Source organism: Rhamphochromis longiceps, linkage group LG18 (genome assembly GCF_057381845.1).
Source record: "Rhamphochromis longiceps isolate RC_006_pf linkage group LG18, R_longiceps_female_GT1.1, whole genome shotgun sequence".
NCBI classification, from domain to species: domain Eukaryota; kingdom Metazoa; phylum Chordata; class Actinopteri; order Cichliformes; family Cichlidae; genus Rhamphochromis; species Rhamphochromis longiceps.
In genome coordinates this window covers 22,819,552-22,836,100 of record NC_140574.1, presented here as the reverse complement: position 1 = coordinate 22,836,100, position 16,549 = coordinate 22,819,552, and the positions used below count along the sequence as shown (strand labels likewise).

Below are 16,549 nucleotides of genomic sequence, written 5' to 3'. Positions count from 1 at the left end.
AGAGACAAGCTGACCTTTATCGTGTGTTTTCTGTCTCATTCCAGCTCACTGGGCACTGAGGTCGGGCCGGAGAGCTACGAGCTGCAAGTGTGCGTGAAGGACTACTGCTTCGCCAGGGAGGACCGCACCGTGGGCATGGCTGTGCTGCAGGTGAAGGACATAGCCAACAAGGGCAGCGTCACCTGCTGGATGCCGCTGGGCAGACGCGTCCACATGGACGAGACGGGCCTGACGGTGTTGCGCATCCTCTCTCAGCGCAACAACGACGACGTGGCGAAAGAATTCGTCAAACTCAAGTCAGACCAGCGTTCGGCCGAAGAGGGCCGCAGCTGAGGGGAGGGAGAGGAGAGCGAGAGAGCACGTGTGCACAGAGACGTACCTGACCGGCAAAGTGTTACGCACACATACTACTCACACCTGCATAGTTAGACAACCACGTGCAATACACAAGCACACACATAAAAATGCTCAGTTGTACATATCTCGCTTACATTATGCAACATTTACATCGCAATGTTATCAATGCAAACAAGCAGGAATATGTTTATATGAATCTCATTAGTCATTTCCCCCAAAAACTCTCCACTGAAGCCTCACATCCCCATCCCTCACTCACTCGTTCCTGCCACACTACGCCTTTTATACGCCGCGCATTTAGATGTGAGATAACGCTCACTGCATCCACAACAAGTCCATGTGAATAGGTTGAGAATGACCACTTTGCACTTTGCTCCTCGCCATAGCTATGCTCCGTCAGCCTGTCCGTCCGTCTGCTTGCCTGCCTGACTGTGTGTCGTTCTTCCAGTCCGTCTCCCCGACCCTCGTTGTTTTGCTCTTTGTAGGCTTCCCACGATGTAACATATTGTGTAATTTGGAGTTCAGACACAGATCTAAGATCAGCCCTCCTTCCCCTCAAAAACAGACAAACAAACAAACAAAAAACACAACACTGACCCTGGATCATCTGACATCCAAGGTCAACATCACTGCTAGTCCTGTAATGTAATCTCCTGCATGTTGACCCCCAGGAACACTGTGATTATACCGTTCCCACTCCCGTGTTAAAGATGGGTGCCTCCGATATGTTGTCTGTGTGAGCATGGTGCATTTAACCCCGGTACAGTAAGGTTTTTATAAAATGTGACATGAAGACACACCACCAGTGGATCCATGACGTGCCGTGACGTGTGACGTGCCGTTAGGGGCAAAAGCCGCGGCCACACACAATGTGCAGTTTTTAAAATGTTTCTTGTTGCTTCACGTCACGACAAAACGGAGCAATGCCCCGACGTCTTACCTTCCCCTCCCCCCTGAAGAGTGCACATTAATTTTAAAAAAAAAGGGCTACAGGATGGGTGGACTGGGATGTCACTTCATGCACTAACTCATGCTGTCCGTGCTTCTGTTGCCCGCCTGCTTGTTCTGCCATTTAAACCTTGAAGTGTCACCGTGGAGGAACTCGAAACAAATAAAAAGGACACGTGGTGCCGAACAACCGCTCGGTGGAACACTTTCCTCCCGATCGCCTGCACACGCATCTGAACACATCTGTTCAAGGCAATAGTGGTTTGTTTCACCAACAAAGCTGGTGAATACGCTTTTTGTTAATGTATGCGTGAAGGGGTGTGTGTTTGTGAGAGTATGTGTGTGTGTGTGTGTGTGTGTGTGTGCCTGTGTGGGCTGATAGTCACACCTGCAAAATGGGCTGTGAGATTGTGAGCAATACATTGTACCTACACACCCAAAACGTATGCGCTGTCAATAACTAACAGAAGCACCAACTGCACACTCTGCATGAAAGGAATGGGAAAGTTATGATCACGTGGTTTTTGTAACTCACTGAAATATTTTATTTGTGGACTCATAAAGTTCCCATTCCTGTTGGAAGTGTGTAATCTCTTTCTCACACGTTTTGGATAAGAAAGAAGGAACGTGTTTTGCTTTTGAATTACTGCTTTGCCTTCAGTAGGACCAAATTTGCACGAAGCAGAGCTCATGTTTTTCTTTTTTCTTTTTTTTTTATTCAAAGAATGAAGCCATCAGAGTCACCGCCAAGCATTTATGGTGTACAAGTGTCACTTTTAGTCATGTGAAAAGGTGAGCAAGCGTTCGCGGTCGCCATCCGGCTCGTCTTGTAGTCTCTGTGTAAAACTGAGTGATGTCAGTGACGCCGGGTAGGTTTCTGTTTTAACCCGGGCGTCACTGCTGGCCCTGTCACATGTTGTCTTCGCTTAACTGTTCAAAAGCTACCAAAAACTAATCGTCTGAATGTTATTCACTCTCAGCAGAGCCTTCTTTCTCCGATCGTCGGGATAGTTCAACCCTAAAAGCACGTCTTTCTTGGGGAGACCAAATCATGCCTCTGATTTAGGCCATTAAATTGCACTTGATCGTGCTTGATTTTGCTGTTGTTGCCCAACATTAAAAGGGGAACTCCACTGATTTTTACTGTTGCACAGGATTTGAGCGTTTGCTTATTTAAAAAGAGGGAGGGGTGGGAGAGTCAGTCCTGCTTAGTCCTGTCTGCTTGTGGCTTAAAGCTCTGCAGAGGGGGGAGATAACTGAAAAACAAATAACTAACCCAGACTGGATCGTGGGTAATGCAGTCCCCGAGGAAGAAGAATATATGGACAACATCTCCAAGCACTACCTTTTTCCCCTCTCTTTTGTTTGTTTTTACCTGCACACAAATCAGCGGAGTGCTCCTTTAAACACAGTTAAACTTTTTTGGGGGGTTGCCGTTGGTAACCCCAGAGCTCAAGACAAAAACTTGACATGTCAGGTTGTAGCTGAAAAAAAAAGCAACAATAAATAAGTGATGACCCGGCCCGAGGCTCATTGGCTGCCTGGTTCACGTCTGTATGTGTGTACACGTATACAGACACCACCACACATATGCACTGATGACACACACACACACACACACACAGACCTCTGCTCAAGCACAAAAGGGCACATGTAAGATGACACACATGCATGCATGCACGCTGACACACCTCCGCGGAGACCAACAATGGCGCCCTGTGAATAGAATCAACTCCAGTTGCATGATGGGAAACTTTATTGTGCCAGCACGTGTCTCTTTGATGTTACTTGCTGTTTTGTTTTGGGGGTTTTTTCTCCTCCTTCCCTGTTTTTACTTTCAAAGCTATGTAACGACAGCTCATCTGTGTTATCTGTTGTTTCCAAAAGGCTTGTGAATACGTCATCTGTAACCAATACGAATGTAGTGAACACAGAACTCGCATGAGAGAATTATTTTCTACCGAGGATGTTTCTAATTTGTTTCTTATCATTATCGATTGTTCTTTAATGAGGATGAAGTGGAACTGGAATGCAGCCTGATTGTGATCTGCTTCCTATTAAAAGGACATTTGTGTCACAACCCAACCGTCTCTCTGAGAATCGCATCACTGCCTCTGAGTCGAAGCAGAAACAGTCATTTTTATTCTTACTTTGGGATGCAAGTGAGACCTAATCCAAGTTTCTAGTGTGAGTCTTTGAACACATCAACTGGCTTCTCTGTTCTGTGTGTGACCTCTGACCTCTATATGGAGCAAAAGAGGGGATCAAGTTTCAGCTGCCTCTCCGCTGTGAAGAGTGAGGAAAGACAGGTGATCATTTCAGTCTTAGGCTTTATACATGTTGTACTCTAAGCCCAGAGATTAGTATATTGTGGGCAGCACAGTTGTTAGCACTGTCACCTCATAGCGACAAGGTCCAAGAGTTTGCATGTTCTTCTTGTGTCTGCACGGCTACTCCTCTTCCTCCCACAGTCCAAGGACATGCATGTTTAGAGTGACTGGTGATTTAAGTTGGCCAACCAGAAAATTCAATTCAATTTTATTTTATTTATACAGCGCCAAATCACAACAACAGTTGCCTCAAGGCGCTTTATATTGTAAGGTAGACCCTACAATAATGCATATAGAGGAAAAAACCCAACAATCATATGACCCCCTATGAGCAAACACTTCAGCAACAGTGGGAAGGAAAAACTCCCTTTTCTCCCAGGAAGAAACCTCCGGCAGAACAAGGCTCAGGGAGGGGCGGGGCCATCTGCTGCGACCGGTTGGGGTGAGAGAAGGAAGACAGGATAAAGACATGCTGTGGAAGAGAGAGAGATTAATAACAAGTGTGATTCAGCAGAGAGGTATTCACAGCACTTCATTTGTTCCACATTTCGTTGCATTGCAGCTTTATTCCAGTATGGATTAGGTTTATTTTCACCTCAAAATTCTGCACATAATACTCCACAATGACAAATTTAAAAACAAAACAAAAACAAAACGCTAGCTTGAAATAATTGCAAATTTATTAAAAATCAAAACAAAAACATAAGGTGCTTCCTGTTTCCACTGATCATCTGTCAGCCCTAAACCAGATAAGTGGTCAGGAAGAAATAACTGTGGTGTTTTATCCCAAAGTTAACAAGGGTTGTAACAGATGAGTATTTTCATTTATGTTATATTTAACAAGGATGATATCAAATAATAAGATATTTGCTCTATAAAATGTGTGCTTTAACAGTCCATTGACCCCAGTGTGAGACAAGTTTCCATATCTGAGAATCTGGAAGGTTTAGTTGTCATACATTAAGATATTTGCAATTTAACCTTCTGTTAAATATAAAAGTGTTCATGTGACTTGATGCCATACTGCTGTTATTGGTTTTCTGAGTCTATAATTCAGATATTTAATGTCCAAGGCTGCCTTTTTGTTAAACAGCCTCAACACTTCCTGTTACAATTTTGCCAAATGTTTAAACAGATTTCCAGAAACAGCGTCTCAGAAATCTAAACACAAACTGAAGGGAATTAAAACCGCACCTTTAAAAACAAACATCTTCTGAAAAATGAAAGCCGGCACTCAAAACCGTGCCCTCTCTTCTGTTTACCTCCACCACAACAACCCCGCACAGCTGTTATCAGCCTGTGTCTTGCAAAGCATCAAATAAACACTTATGTGATCAGTTCAAAACAAAACCATTTGAAGAGTCTGCGCATGTTCAGGCTTCAGATTTAAATGCATGGGTTTCCCTTTCGGTGAAGTGCACGCTTTTTGGTCCTGAAACAGCATTTATATCACATGTCAGCCTACATACATTCAGAGGCCACTCTATTATGTACGCCTGTTCAACTGCTCTTTAATGCAACTATCCACTCAAACAGTCACAGGTCAGTAATTCAAAGCATTGAGGCATGCAGATGTGCACGCTGAAGTTCAAACTGAGCATCAGGAAGAAAGGTGAGTGAAAGCTGCATGGTTGTTGGTCTGAGTATTTCACAAACTGCTGATCTCCTGGGATTTTCCCACACAGCCATCTCCAGGGTTTACAGGGAATGGTCTGAAATGACAAAATTCTCTGGTTCTCTGGGTGAAAATACCTTGATGATGTCAGAGGAGAATGGTCAGACTACTCTGAGCTGATATGACGGCAGCAGTGACTCAAATAACCAAGGTATGCAGAAGAGCATTTCTGAAAGCAGATTATGGCAGCAAAAGACCACAGTGGTGGCCACTCCTGTAAGCTAAAAACAAGTAACTGCAGCTACATTTTGCACAGACTGCACACAGATGTCCTCCACATTCACCAAATCTCAGAGCAGCAGGGCATCCTTGGATGAGCAGTTGTGACACAAGACGGAAAGTATGTACTTCTGTTTTTTGCAAGTAAATCTCTGACAGTGTATTTTTCTATTTGCTCCTTCATACATATTTGAAAAAGGTAATTTGATTGAAAACACTGATGCAGTGCTGGACAGTATTCAGGAAAGTGAGTGATCATCACTCTTCAGTTGTGACTGACAGAAGTAAAAATGGTTTTGATGGAATTCGGGTGAGAGGAGCATTAAAAAACAAGTCCCGAGTCTTCTTTGTCTTATTTTTCATTTCATGTGCCAAATGTTGGTGAACAGTCTGGGCTGGTGCGGGTCAGTTCATCATGTGAACGCTTCTGCTGTGAAGCACGCATGTTAGCATCGTCTCAGTGAAAGATTCAAGAGCCGGAAAGACATCATCTGGACGAAGCATATGCTCTTCTATTACTTATACACCGTTCAGCCTTTCCAAATGTGCAACTCCCCAGGCACCGATGCACCTTATTACCATCATAGATGCAGACTTGTAAACCAAGTGGATGGTCTCTCTCCTCTTTATCCTGCAGGAACTTTGAATGATCTGACCACAGAGCAGTTTCTCACTTTTTCTCTGGTTATTTTTGGCTCAGAGAAAACAGCAGCGTTTCTGGTGGATGGAAGTGTTCCTGTACCCACCCCCTCGCCCCCCAAGGTGCATTGACGTCCATGACGGAATCACGCCTGTTTTTAATGCAGTGACGCGTCAGGACCGGAAGATCACGGACATCCAGTATCAATTTTCAGGCGAGCGCACAGAGATTCTCTGAATCTTTTGTACTGCAGATGATGACAGAAGTATTCACAATTCTACTTTCAAGAACATTACTTTAAAATTATTCCACATTTTTAAAACTCTGCCGCCGTTTTTATACTCAGCCATTTTACCGCCCTGCTGTAATTAAATGTTCATTAAATGTTTCTTCAGCTGTCGCTTTTTAGTTCCCAACTTCTTCTTGAGACGTCTAGCTTCCATCGAATCACGTTTTTCTCAGAGTTGTACATTTTGACATAAAACTGAAGCAGCAAAAAAAAGCAAACTGCCTCCTCTTATCCTACTCACTCCTCCCAACAGCTGTATAAGTCCTTGATATCTCTTAACGCTCAGACTGAGCCTAAAGTACATTAAATGCTGCAACTTAAGAGTGACGTTTGAGTGAAAACAGTGGGACTGTATTTAAAGTTGAGCAGTTTGGATTCATACTGTTGACACACAATCTTCAAGTTCACAGTACATGCTGGAAAAACCTGTTCCTAAATGAATAACTTCGTCTTGTTGTCACATTTACAAGCAAACACTCCCGAGCTACACTTTTCACGTCATTATGGTTTACTCCTCTGCAGGTGCATCTCTACTGCCACCATGTGGTCGGAAGATGCGGCTGCTGCAATCTTGTGCACATTTCCACTGACAATAAAGACACAGCACACAGACAAGTTCTTATTTTCCAGTAAAAAAATGAAACAAAAATAAAACAAAAACAAAACAAGACTTTATTAAAGAAGCATAAAAAATAAAACTCTTGATACATTTCTCATAACCGTCAAGTCAGCTCAAATTATACGATTATACAATTTTTCCCGGCTCACGGTTAAAAGGTCCATAAACTTTCAAATAAAATATATTTCAATTTTAAAATTTCTTCAATAATTTTCTCATTTTGTTATAAATCGCCTATATGTAGTACACAGGAAATAAGGAAAATGAAAAAAAAAGAAAACAAAATGGAAAACAAAAATAAATTTGAAGTAATAAAAGGGTCACATTATTGTCTGGGATATTTAGGTAAGCAAATAAATTGTAAAAAATAAAATGTGTAAAAAGTTTTTTGTTTTTTTGTATTTTTTGTATCTTAAAAATTATTAGCTAATGCCAGAAGGCTCGAAGACATGCAGATGGTTAACTTACAAATAATAACACATGTTTTTTTAGAAACTACGTTCATCTTCAATTAAGTTGTTTTGCTTTGAAAAACAAGATCCCGATGATTGTATCCAGGGTATATACATACACACAGGTTAGGCCTGAAACCTAGTTTGCTGACGTTTTACATTTTGGTTCTGCATACAAAAAGAATTAAAGCAAAAATAGAGGAGAGCAGAGGTTCGAGGGGAGTCTGGCACCCCGTACTGGCGTGGCTCTCTTTGCATTCCCCCCACCTCTAATCACAAAAAAAGGTCAGAGGTCACTGGCTAGCATGCCTCAGGAAACCCTGTTTTCAAACCTTTAGGAAGGAAGTGGGGGAAGGGGGAGACGTCTTGTTAAGAAAAAAAAAAGAAAAAAGAAAAAAAAAAGTACCTTTTAACAATTAAACTACTGTACATCAACCCTAACATTCTCTCGACGGCCACAAACATCCTGGTGCAACAGCAGGATCTACGCTGAACCCATCTGGAAATCACAACACATTTTATTGTTTAACGCGTCACCTCAGACAGTTGAAAGTAAGAGCTTTAAGTTGGGCCTCAGACTCGCATCAGTCATCACAGAATGGCTCATATAGACGCGCTCGCAGCCCCGTGTTTGCTCTGAGGAACACGCTCCAGCCCCACGGGGCCGGGTGGGCATTTAGAGGGGGAGGGGTGAGGGCGAGAATGAGAACAGGGTCATTGGGTCTACAGTGCATTGGAGAAGTTGATCTGAGAACAAAACGGCCTCCCTTTACCCACTTATTTCTCCTGCGTTTGTGCAGGGAGTTGCACTAGAAGCACCACGAGCTCATCTGCGCACCAATTGGTGCGCTGCTGCTGCTCAACCAGGACAGCCTCGTCACGCGCGTAGGAAACAGACAAAAATAAGTTAAACATCATCATCATCATCATCATCTTCCAGGCTACAGCACCAAAGCACAGCAAAATCAGCCCACATATTTACTCAAGAGTTACCTTTAATTCCTTGACATTTAAACCCTGCAACTCGTCCTGATCTGTGAGACACCCTGATGCAGCGCCATACACACCAACAGGATCTGCATGTGATGACTGTGTAGGGCAATTACACACACACACCCCGACACACAAAAGACCCCCCCCTCCCAAAAAAAGAAAGAAAGAAAGAAAAAAGCAACAAACAGAATAACTAAAAAGAAGCACAACATTCTGCAGCTGCTGGGATTTGAACACGACGAGTGTCTGGAAGCCCTGGATGACCTAGCTACTAGCTGCCATAAAGGATAAGTTGATTCTTCCTACCGTGTGAGCCTGAAAATGTGATCGTGTGTCTGTGCGTTCAGAGGAAGCCCTTGTAAATTAGGTACGTCTTTTTCTTTTTCTTCTTTTCTTTAAAATTCAGCTGTCATGGCTTTGTCTCGTTCTACGAGCTGAATCCACACGTGTCAGGGAGAAGAGAGAGGGAAAAACAAAACAAAAAACCTGCAACCGTGTAACGTCACACAGACGTTGGAAAAAAAATAAAAAATCATACACATAGTATAAAGACTACAGGAGGCAGTTACTGCAAACTCAATGAAATCAAAACACTAACAGAAAAAAAAAACCCAACTTAAAAACAGGATGTACCCGCCTCACTGGAGTTACTCAGTAATGCTATGAAACACATGACAGACCCCAATCAACCAGCCACATAGTGCACTACATTTTGCCAGGAGTACAGTGCTGTATGGGGACAACAGTGACGTCAGAGAGTGCCGTACAGCTTCGCTGTGAGAGACAGGTGGAAGACCTAACAAAAACAGTAAGAGCTGTTTCTTTTTCGCTTTTAGTTTAGAGGGGCCGGGCCTTACAGTGCATGAAGAAAAGGTTCAATGGAGGCCCCTTGTAATTGTTTAGTGTAGGAGGAGCAGCAGGAGGCCTCTCTCCTTAACCTTAACTGGACAACACATTCTTGTGTGACATCAGAAAAGCCCCATCTTATCCTAGTGTTCAAAATATTGTCTGTCAGCCACACACTTGACAGTCAAGAGTCAAAAACTAGTAGAAAACACCAGAAACAGGCGGCTCTGGGCGTAACAGACGTGGGAGGACAACTACAGTAGTGTGGATGGATCAGAGCGTCGCTTTCCTTCAAGACCGAGTGTGCAGCAAAGAAGAACGGGACAGGGAGCAGACCTACTCTCGGCGGTGCGACGAACAGCATGAGTGGGCGTTGTTCTCTCGCACACACACTCATACTCGCATATCGCAGAGACAGAGGGGTGTAAAGGGATTGTCAGGCTGCCCAAACACAGAGACCTGACCTCAAACACATTACTTCACGTATGGTACGTTTCTCACCTATTAAAGGAAAATTAATGTGAATCAATGCGACAGCCACATTTGAAATGTGGGGCAGACTCATCCAACATGAATTCACTCAAGAGATGTCTATTAATAACATTCATTTGGCTTACTTACTGATGGCTATTCTTTTGTGGCAAAGAGAAACTGGAATTGATCCTTAAGAGGTCCCTTGGGTTTATTGTTCTTCTAGGTGCCTGACAACACAGCGATCTTTAAAATAAAAACAGAGAGAAAAGTCCCAAACTTACAGAAAAAAAAGAGGAACCTTGCCACTTCGTGCCACAACAGCATGAGTGAGAGCAAAGGACAAAGGGATTTGTTGGAAACGGGCGGTGCCCTGTTGAGAACAGTAAAATTAGGGAGTAGAAAAGTGCAGGCCTCGTCGACAGCTTCATTGAAAAATATCTGTTAAGTATAAAAGTGTCAAAAAGAAAGGCTGTGAGACAGATAGAGAGCGAGAGAGAGAGAGCAGGCAGAGATCTGAAGAAGAAGCCAGAATGAAGAAATGTTGAGACAGACCAGCAGGCAGCCGCAAGGGCCGCTCTGGGTCAAAAAGAAGGCCTGAAGAGAGATAAGACACTAGTTTCCTTCCGTTAAGTTCAACACCAAGAGACTGGCTGAGCTCCAACTGTCTACAGACCAGTTTCAATTAACTTCACTCTGAAAATAAGTCACTATTAATTATTATCATCATCATTTATCGACAGTTACCAGCAATAAATCAGCATCCTTATAGTATCGTCATCTCTATTAATGCATTTATTATGGTCCATCATGTGTGTGAAGGTTATTATTGTGACTCCTTCCATTGTCTCTGCCGCAGCTGGTGCCCCACTTGGGACCGTTCCCCTCCCATCCCACATTTTACCCCACCACCCCTCCCTTTGCCCGGGACATTACGAGAAGATGCGGATGCACTGTGTGGTAGGAGTGTGACAGACGGGGCATTCTGGCTCTGTTGATTGGCAGATCTGCCCAGCGCACTCCATGCAGAACAAGTTGTGGCCGCAGGGCACCAGGGCTGCCGTCACCTCGCTCTCGAAACACACGAAGCAGTCCCTGTTGACCCCGGGGCTGACTCCAACCAGAGCCGCAACCCCAGAGCCAGAGCTGCCTTTCAGTCGGCTCAAAATCCCAGAGGTGAGACCCACGCCGCTGCCGCCTCCCTCTGAGTCGGTAGGCGACCCACCGGGGAGGGAGGAGGCCGAGCAGGAGGAGTAACCGGTCGATGAGCCGCCGGAGCTGGAGCTCGATGCTCCGGAGAAGGAGCCGCCGCCTGCGTTGCCAGACTGCAGCCAGGAGAGAGTGCTGAGGGGGTCGCTTTGAGCACGACGGGCAAGTGGGTGATCCAGAGGGGGGACCACGCCTGTGTCCTGAGGCAGAGTCGGGGACAATCGTGGAGTGATGGCGCCGGCGCTGACGCCGCTGCTATTGCGACGCAGAGGCTGCTGCTGAGAGGAGCTGCCCGTCTTATTGCCCGATCCGCTGTTGACGAAAGGCGCCCAGATGTTGGAAGCACTGAACTCGAAGCCCAGCTCGTCTGACGAAGGCAGTCCTGGGGTGGAATCGCCCCCAAAAGTGAATCCCCCAGCGCTGCTGGAGCCTGTGCTAAAAGGGCTAGTGGGACTGCCTCCCTCAGTGGCCTTCCGGGCGGTGCTGAAGCTGTCTGCGCTCATCCCGCCATTGTGCGTGTGATAGGGAACCGATGAAGACATCTTCCTGCCGGACGAGTGGTGTACGGACATGGAAAGAGCAGAAGGTGGGGATGTTGGAGGAGGAGGGGGGGCAGAATGGTGGCTAGTTGCCCTGGACCACAAAGTCGCTCCCAGTCCCCCACTCAGGGAACCAAGGCCTTCAAGACTGACATCAGTGCCATTAGTGTGGAAGTCATTGTCTCCCTGGAGGTCTACAAAGGTTCCAGTTCTCAGGGTGATGTGAGTCTCGATCTCCTCTCTCGCTCTGTCCACGTTCTCTGGCATCCCAGTCACCTCGAACACGGGGTCTTTTTCTCGACTCGGTGTCACGATGTAGGTGTGAGTCTGCTGCTGGATGCGCTTGATTGTTGCCCCTTTTGGTCCAACAACTAAACCGACTACTCTGTACGGCACTCTAACCTGGATCAGGGATAAAATAAAAGGATATTTTAGCTGATTTTCAAGCAAAACAAGACAAAAAGCAAAAACATGACCCCAGCACCACAGCAGGGCTACTGCACCTGTATAGTGGTCTGTCCAGGTAGGTTTGGTGGTCCGGGAAGGGAGCCGCCTCCTCCACCCCCTCCAGCTTTGCAGCGGGACGCCCTGATCATAGAGAAGTGCTCTGCTGCAGACACAATTTCACGCTTGGCCATCTCCACATCCTCCCTGCGTCCCGTCACGATGAACACAGGGTCCTCGCCTCGCACCGGAGTCTTTATGTAGGTGTTTGTTTTGGCACGCAGGGCCTTGATCTTACAACCTGGAAGATTCAGAAGCACACAATCAACTGCAATGGTTTTTTTTGTTTGTTTTATTAGTTGATCTGATTTTGCTGACAATTATGAATGCTTCACTTTGTAAAGTTTCAAAAATTCAGTTGCTCTCACTAATATGAATGGGCTATATTAGGCAGAGCACAAATTTTAGCCTAAATTTCAAAGCCTGACATCAAAAATATTTTTGTAACATACGCCTGGCACTTTGGTGTAGTAATTTACACATTTGCCATAAAATATCCATCTATCCATTCTTTTCCGCTTATCCTTATTGGGTCGTGGAGGGACTGGAGCTTGTCCCAGCTACCACAGGGTGAGAGGCAGGGTACAACCTGGACAGATTGCCAGTCTGTCGCAAGGATAAATAAAGTAATTTCCTCTGTTCGGTCCCAGGAGGAGACACAAATCCTTTTGAAGTTGTGTCAGGAAGGGTAAACTGTGTAAAGGTCTACCACATCAAATATGCATATCTGCCCGCTGTGGTGACCCTTTGTGAAAAAGGAAGGAGCTGAAAGTAGCATTTCTACAACATGATTATATTAGTATAAATTCAGACTTACTCTGGCATCAGAAGCCAAAAAACACACTTCAGTAAAAATGAGAAGCATTTTCCTGACATAATCCACACCCCACAACAGTGGTGTATGCTCCACAGTCAGAGAGCCACCAAACTACACAAAGTGCACCTAATTTACCGACAACTACAGCATAAATGAAAAATAATCAGCCATTCCTTTATCATCAGCTCAAACTGAGGTAGTGCTGATCATTTTATGAAACAGGCAGTAAAGCCAGCAGGTCTTCATGAAGCTCTCCACATTAAATCAGTGCTGCACTGCATGCCTCCTCCCAGCAGCAGCATCCACACTGCGCTCTGTGTCTTTAAATGCGGACGCTTCATTCTCGGCGGCCAATAGGACGCACGGAGCGTGATGTCATTCTGGGAAGCAGAAAGCATGGCTTTTTCAAACAAAGAGAACAATGCTGTAACGTTAGCGCGAGCGCAACGGGAAAAACAAACCCACGGCTTGACTAAATTTAAAGTGTAGGACACATCCGAATAGAAATCATAATTAAAGAAATCATCTCGAGTATAAACGTAGCGGCAAGCAGCAGCAGCGGCAGACTGAGCTGGGTGCAGGGCGTAACACCGCCCAGTCCCGTGTTTGTGCGTCTGCTGCTGCCCCGTTTCAGCCTCACATCTGCTCTGAGGAGCAAATATAACAAACGCATGTATGAGGTGAAGGTGTGAGTTCAGTGCCGCCTGTGATCTGCGGTACGAAGAAAATCTACACATTTCGCGATATTTCCTTTGTTTGGTGCAGGCTGCTAGAACATGTCCAGACTCCCGACAATCTGCCGCTTTGTCTGACCCTCTCCCTCCCCTCCCCCTCCCTTCCCACTCAGCCACGCTCACTCCCTCACCCTCTGTCAGAGCATTGTCTAATTGCTGATTTAAAAAAACAAAACAAACAAAAATCACAAATACTACAGCGGCATTTCATTTCAGTGGAGTATCCGCATTATGCTGCCACTGAAGAGCAGGAGAGGGAAGTGCAGCCCGACCACAACATCAAGCTCAGACAGCTGAAGTTCACAGACCCAGCTCACCAGGCAGTCACCCAAACAAAGAACAAGCTGCTCAACGGCACAGCCTTACCTTGTCTGCCCACTATCTCAGCCACATGCTCGGAGCTGGGGACGGGAACACACTCGGTCATGTTGACACTTCTTTTCCTGCTGCAGAGGACGGAGTTTGGTTCCCCGTGGAGCATGGCATGGGAGCCGGCCATGTGGTACCCCCCTGAGCCATAGTACTCAGGGGATGGAGAGCAGGACGTCGGAGAGTCCCGAGACCCGCTGGGATGGTCCAGCATTTGTAGATCCACGAACCCCCCTCCACTCACACCGTTGCAATTCTCGGGTCCCGGACCCTGGGTCCCATCCAGGCTGTCCACAAGCCCGCTGCTTCCGCCGCCCCCACAGTCCACCTTCTCCATGGCCATCAGTGACAGCTGGTCCAGGGCGAAGCGGAGCGCCTCTTGGTGGTCCTCCTCCCGGGACTCCTGATCCGTCTCCCTGGACAGACCGACCCCGTTGTGTTGGCTGCTGATCACCACGTCGTGGTCCATAATCTCGGGGTGAAATAAAGGACTAGGCATAGTCTCTCCGTGGATCTCACATCAGATCACGGATGCCTGTTTTGTTGGGAGTCCGCTCACCCTCTACTGAAATTCAAAGAAAACAACAATAAAAATAAAAGGTTTTTCCATGTCTTCTATTAAAACACACAAAATACGAGTGTAACAGAGCACCGTGGAGCCTCAGATCACCCAACAATAACAACGCGCATTAACAGTATTGATTTGAGCGCCTTTGCTTTGTCTGTTGTTGCTGTTTGTCTGACAACTGAGCTCATCCAGGAGGTTGACTGTTTTGCCCGTCCTCACAACCACACACAGTATATTCCCGAGCCTTTTCGGTGCCGACTCCACCCGGTCCGGTGTGTGCTGTCCGAATTTAAACGTAAATTTAAAAACAATAAACAGATAAATGAGCTGTTGTTAGCTCCAAGAATCAAAAGCTAGCAGGCTAGCTCCACACAGTCGGCACTCAGTCACGTTGTCGACCTCTTTGTTTGAGAGCGCCGCGGTTAGCTGCTTTAGCTCTGTTCTGACAGTCGAACTTGTGTTCACATTCACAGACTGCCGTGTTATTTTTTAAAATTAAATACGTGCGGAAACCACGAGAACTTACCTTATCTACGTTTTGTCGATGAAGTCCTCTCTTCACTCGTAGCCCAGTTCTTTAGGGAAAGACGTGGAGCAGACCGAAGGAGGAGACCTGTGCTGTGCAGCGCTAGGAGCTAGCGGTTCGGCTAACTAGCAAACCGAAAGGGGGGCGTTTGAGGAGAAGAAGAAAAAAACGTTTAAAACCGAAAAGAGGGCACTGTTGTTTTTCCTCCTCCAGGAGATTTCCACAGGAGTGTCACTGCCTCTTCATTTCTCCCAGCGTCAGGGAGAGCTCAACTGAAGTCCAAGGTTAGCGGTTATCTTTTAGTTAAAAAAAAAAAAACAGTGATTCTCGGCTTTCTGTTGCTGCTCTTGCCTGCCTGACCCCGGTCGGTCCGCCGCCTTTGTCTCGCCAGGCGCACGCCGCTCCGTCTCCCGCACACGGCACTGACGTCACCCGCGACACAACAATGAGTTCAAAGGCCACATGAAGCAAGGGGAGAGCATCAACGCACAGCAGTCTGGGCTACTGTCACCCCCGCCGGGTCTGTCAGAGCACTATTTCACTCTCCTCTTCCGTGGAGGTTTTTGTAGCGTAACTATTAAGGCACTGATATACGTTTAGAAAAATGTGACCACGGTTGGGTGTGTTCATCATGGCTACCAATGAGGTGTTTGGGGTGGTCCAACAGCATCACTGAGCGATGCTCATGCACTAGTAGTTACTTTCTAAGATATTTGTTTAAAAAAATAACCAAACTCATAAACGCGCCACAGGGTTGTTCTAGGGGTTTCGATTGAAGTTATTTTTATATAAGCGCATACATGTTTTAAAAAAACCCACATCGGCATGCTTCCTTGTATACCTTTAGTCAGAGGCACAAAGATGAAATTTATTACTAATGCTGACTGATTTATCTTATTTAAGAATGAAGGGTTACATGGGTGTAGAGATCCCTCCACTGCCAACACAGACAAAAAGAATATACTAATTTATTACCCCCCTCCCTTTCTTCATCGATCTAAAGAAACTATTTCCGAATGTTAGGCTGTCTTTTGGTTCATGGTCTATCTGAAAGGTTATACAGGAAGGACTCAGAGTAGAGCCAGCTGAGGTGGTTAGCATTTGACCAGCATGCCTCCTAGGTGAGGTGGGAGAAGGATATATGCTAGAGGGGTTGTATCCCCTGGATGGCTTGCTATCCCCTCTGAAGAGCTGGAGGAGGTGGCTGGGGATGGGTGGTGTGGGTGTCTTTGCTTACACTGCTCTCCTATGACCTGGATGGATACGGTTTAATAAAATGTGTCCTGTGGGGACATTAAAGTTCGTTTTTTGTAGGTATCACTTTAACAGACACTAAATACAAACAAACATACAAAAGGACACATAAGAAAAATGCCTTTATTTGACAGAAAACAGTACATCAGCAGTGTGTTTGTATGATCCGAGGGAACGCACCTTTTACTGA

At 45.7% G+C, this 16,549-nt stretch overlaps 2 protein-coding genes across 3 annotated transcripts in view; one reads left to right on the top strand and one right to left on the bottom strand.

The window, feature by feature from the left end:
* LOC146648269 (protein unc-13 homolog A-like) overlaps window positions 1-3,373 on the top strand; it is a 33,225-nt gene extending 29,852 nt beyond the window's left edge. The window contains exon 42 of the mRNA XM_085389470.1: window positions 45-3,373. Coding sequence (XP_085245596.1) covers window positions 45-333 — 289 coding nt within the window. The 3' untranslated portion in view covers window positions 334-3,373. The remainder of the gene's footprint in view (window positions 1-44) is intronic.
* A 4,505-nt stretch (window positions 3,374-7,878) lies between these two features.
* Window positions 7,879-15,641, bottom strand: LOC146648268 (RNA-binding protein MEX3B). Of its 2 annotated transcripts, none has more exons than XM_085389354.1 (4): window positions 15,106-15,641; window positions 14,009-14,573; window positions 12,091-12,332; window positions 7,879-11,989 (listed from the first exon to the last, which is right to left on the bottom strand). In XM_085389354.1, the coding sequence occupies exons 2-4, from the start codon at window positions 14,508-14,510 to the stop codon at window positions 10,772-10,774; spliced, it is 1,962 nt and encodes a 653-aa protein (XP_085245480.1). In that variant the 5' UTR covers window positions 14,511-14,573; window positions 15,106-15,641; the 3' UTR covers window positions 7,879-10,771. The 2 variants fall into 2 exon arrangements, with proteins under 2 accessions (XP_085245480.1, XP_085245479.1); XM_085389353.1 differs by having other exon boundaries at window positions 14,009-14,576; window positions 15,106-15,640.
* Window positions 15,642-16,549: the final 908 nt, after the last annotated feature.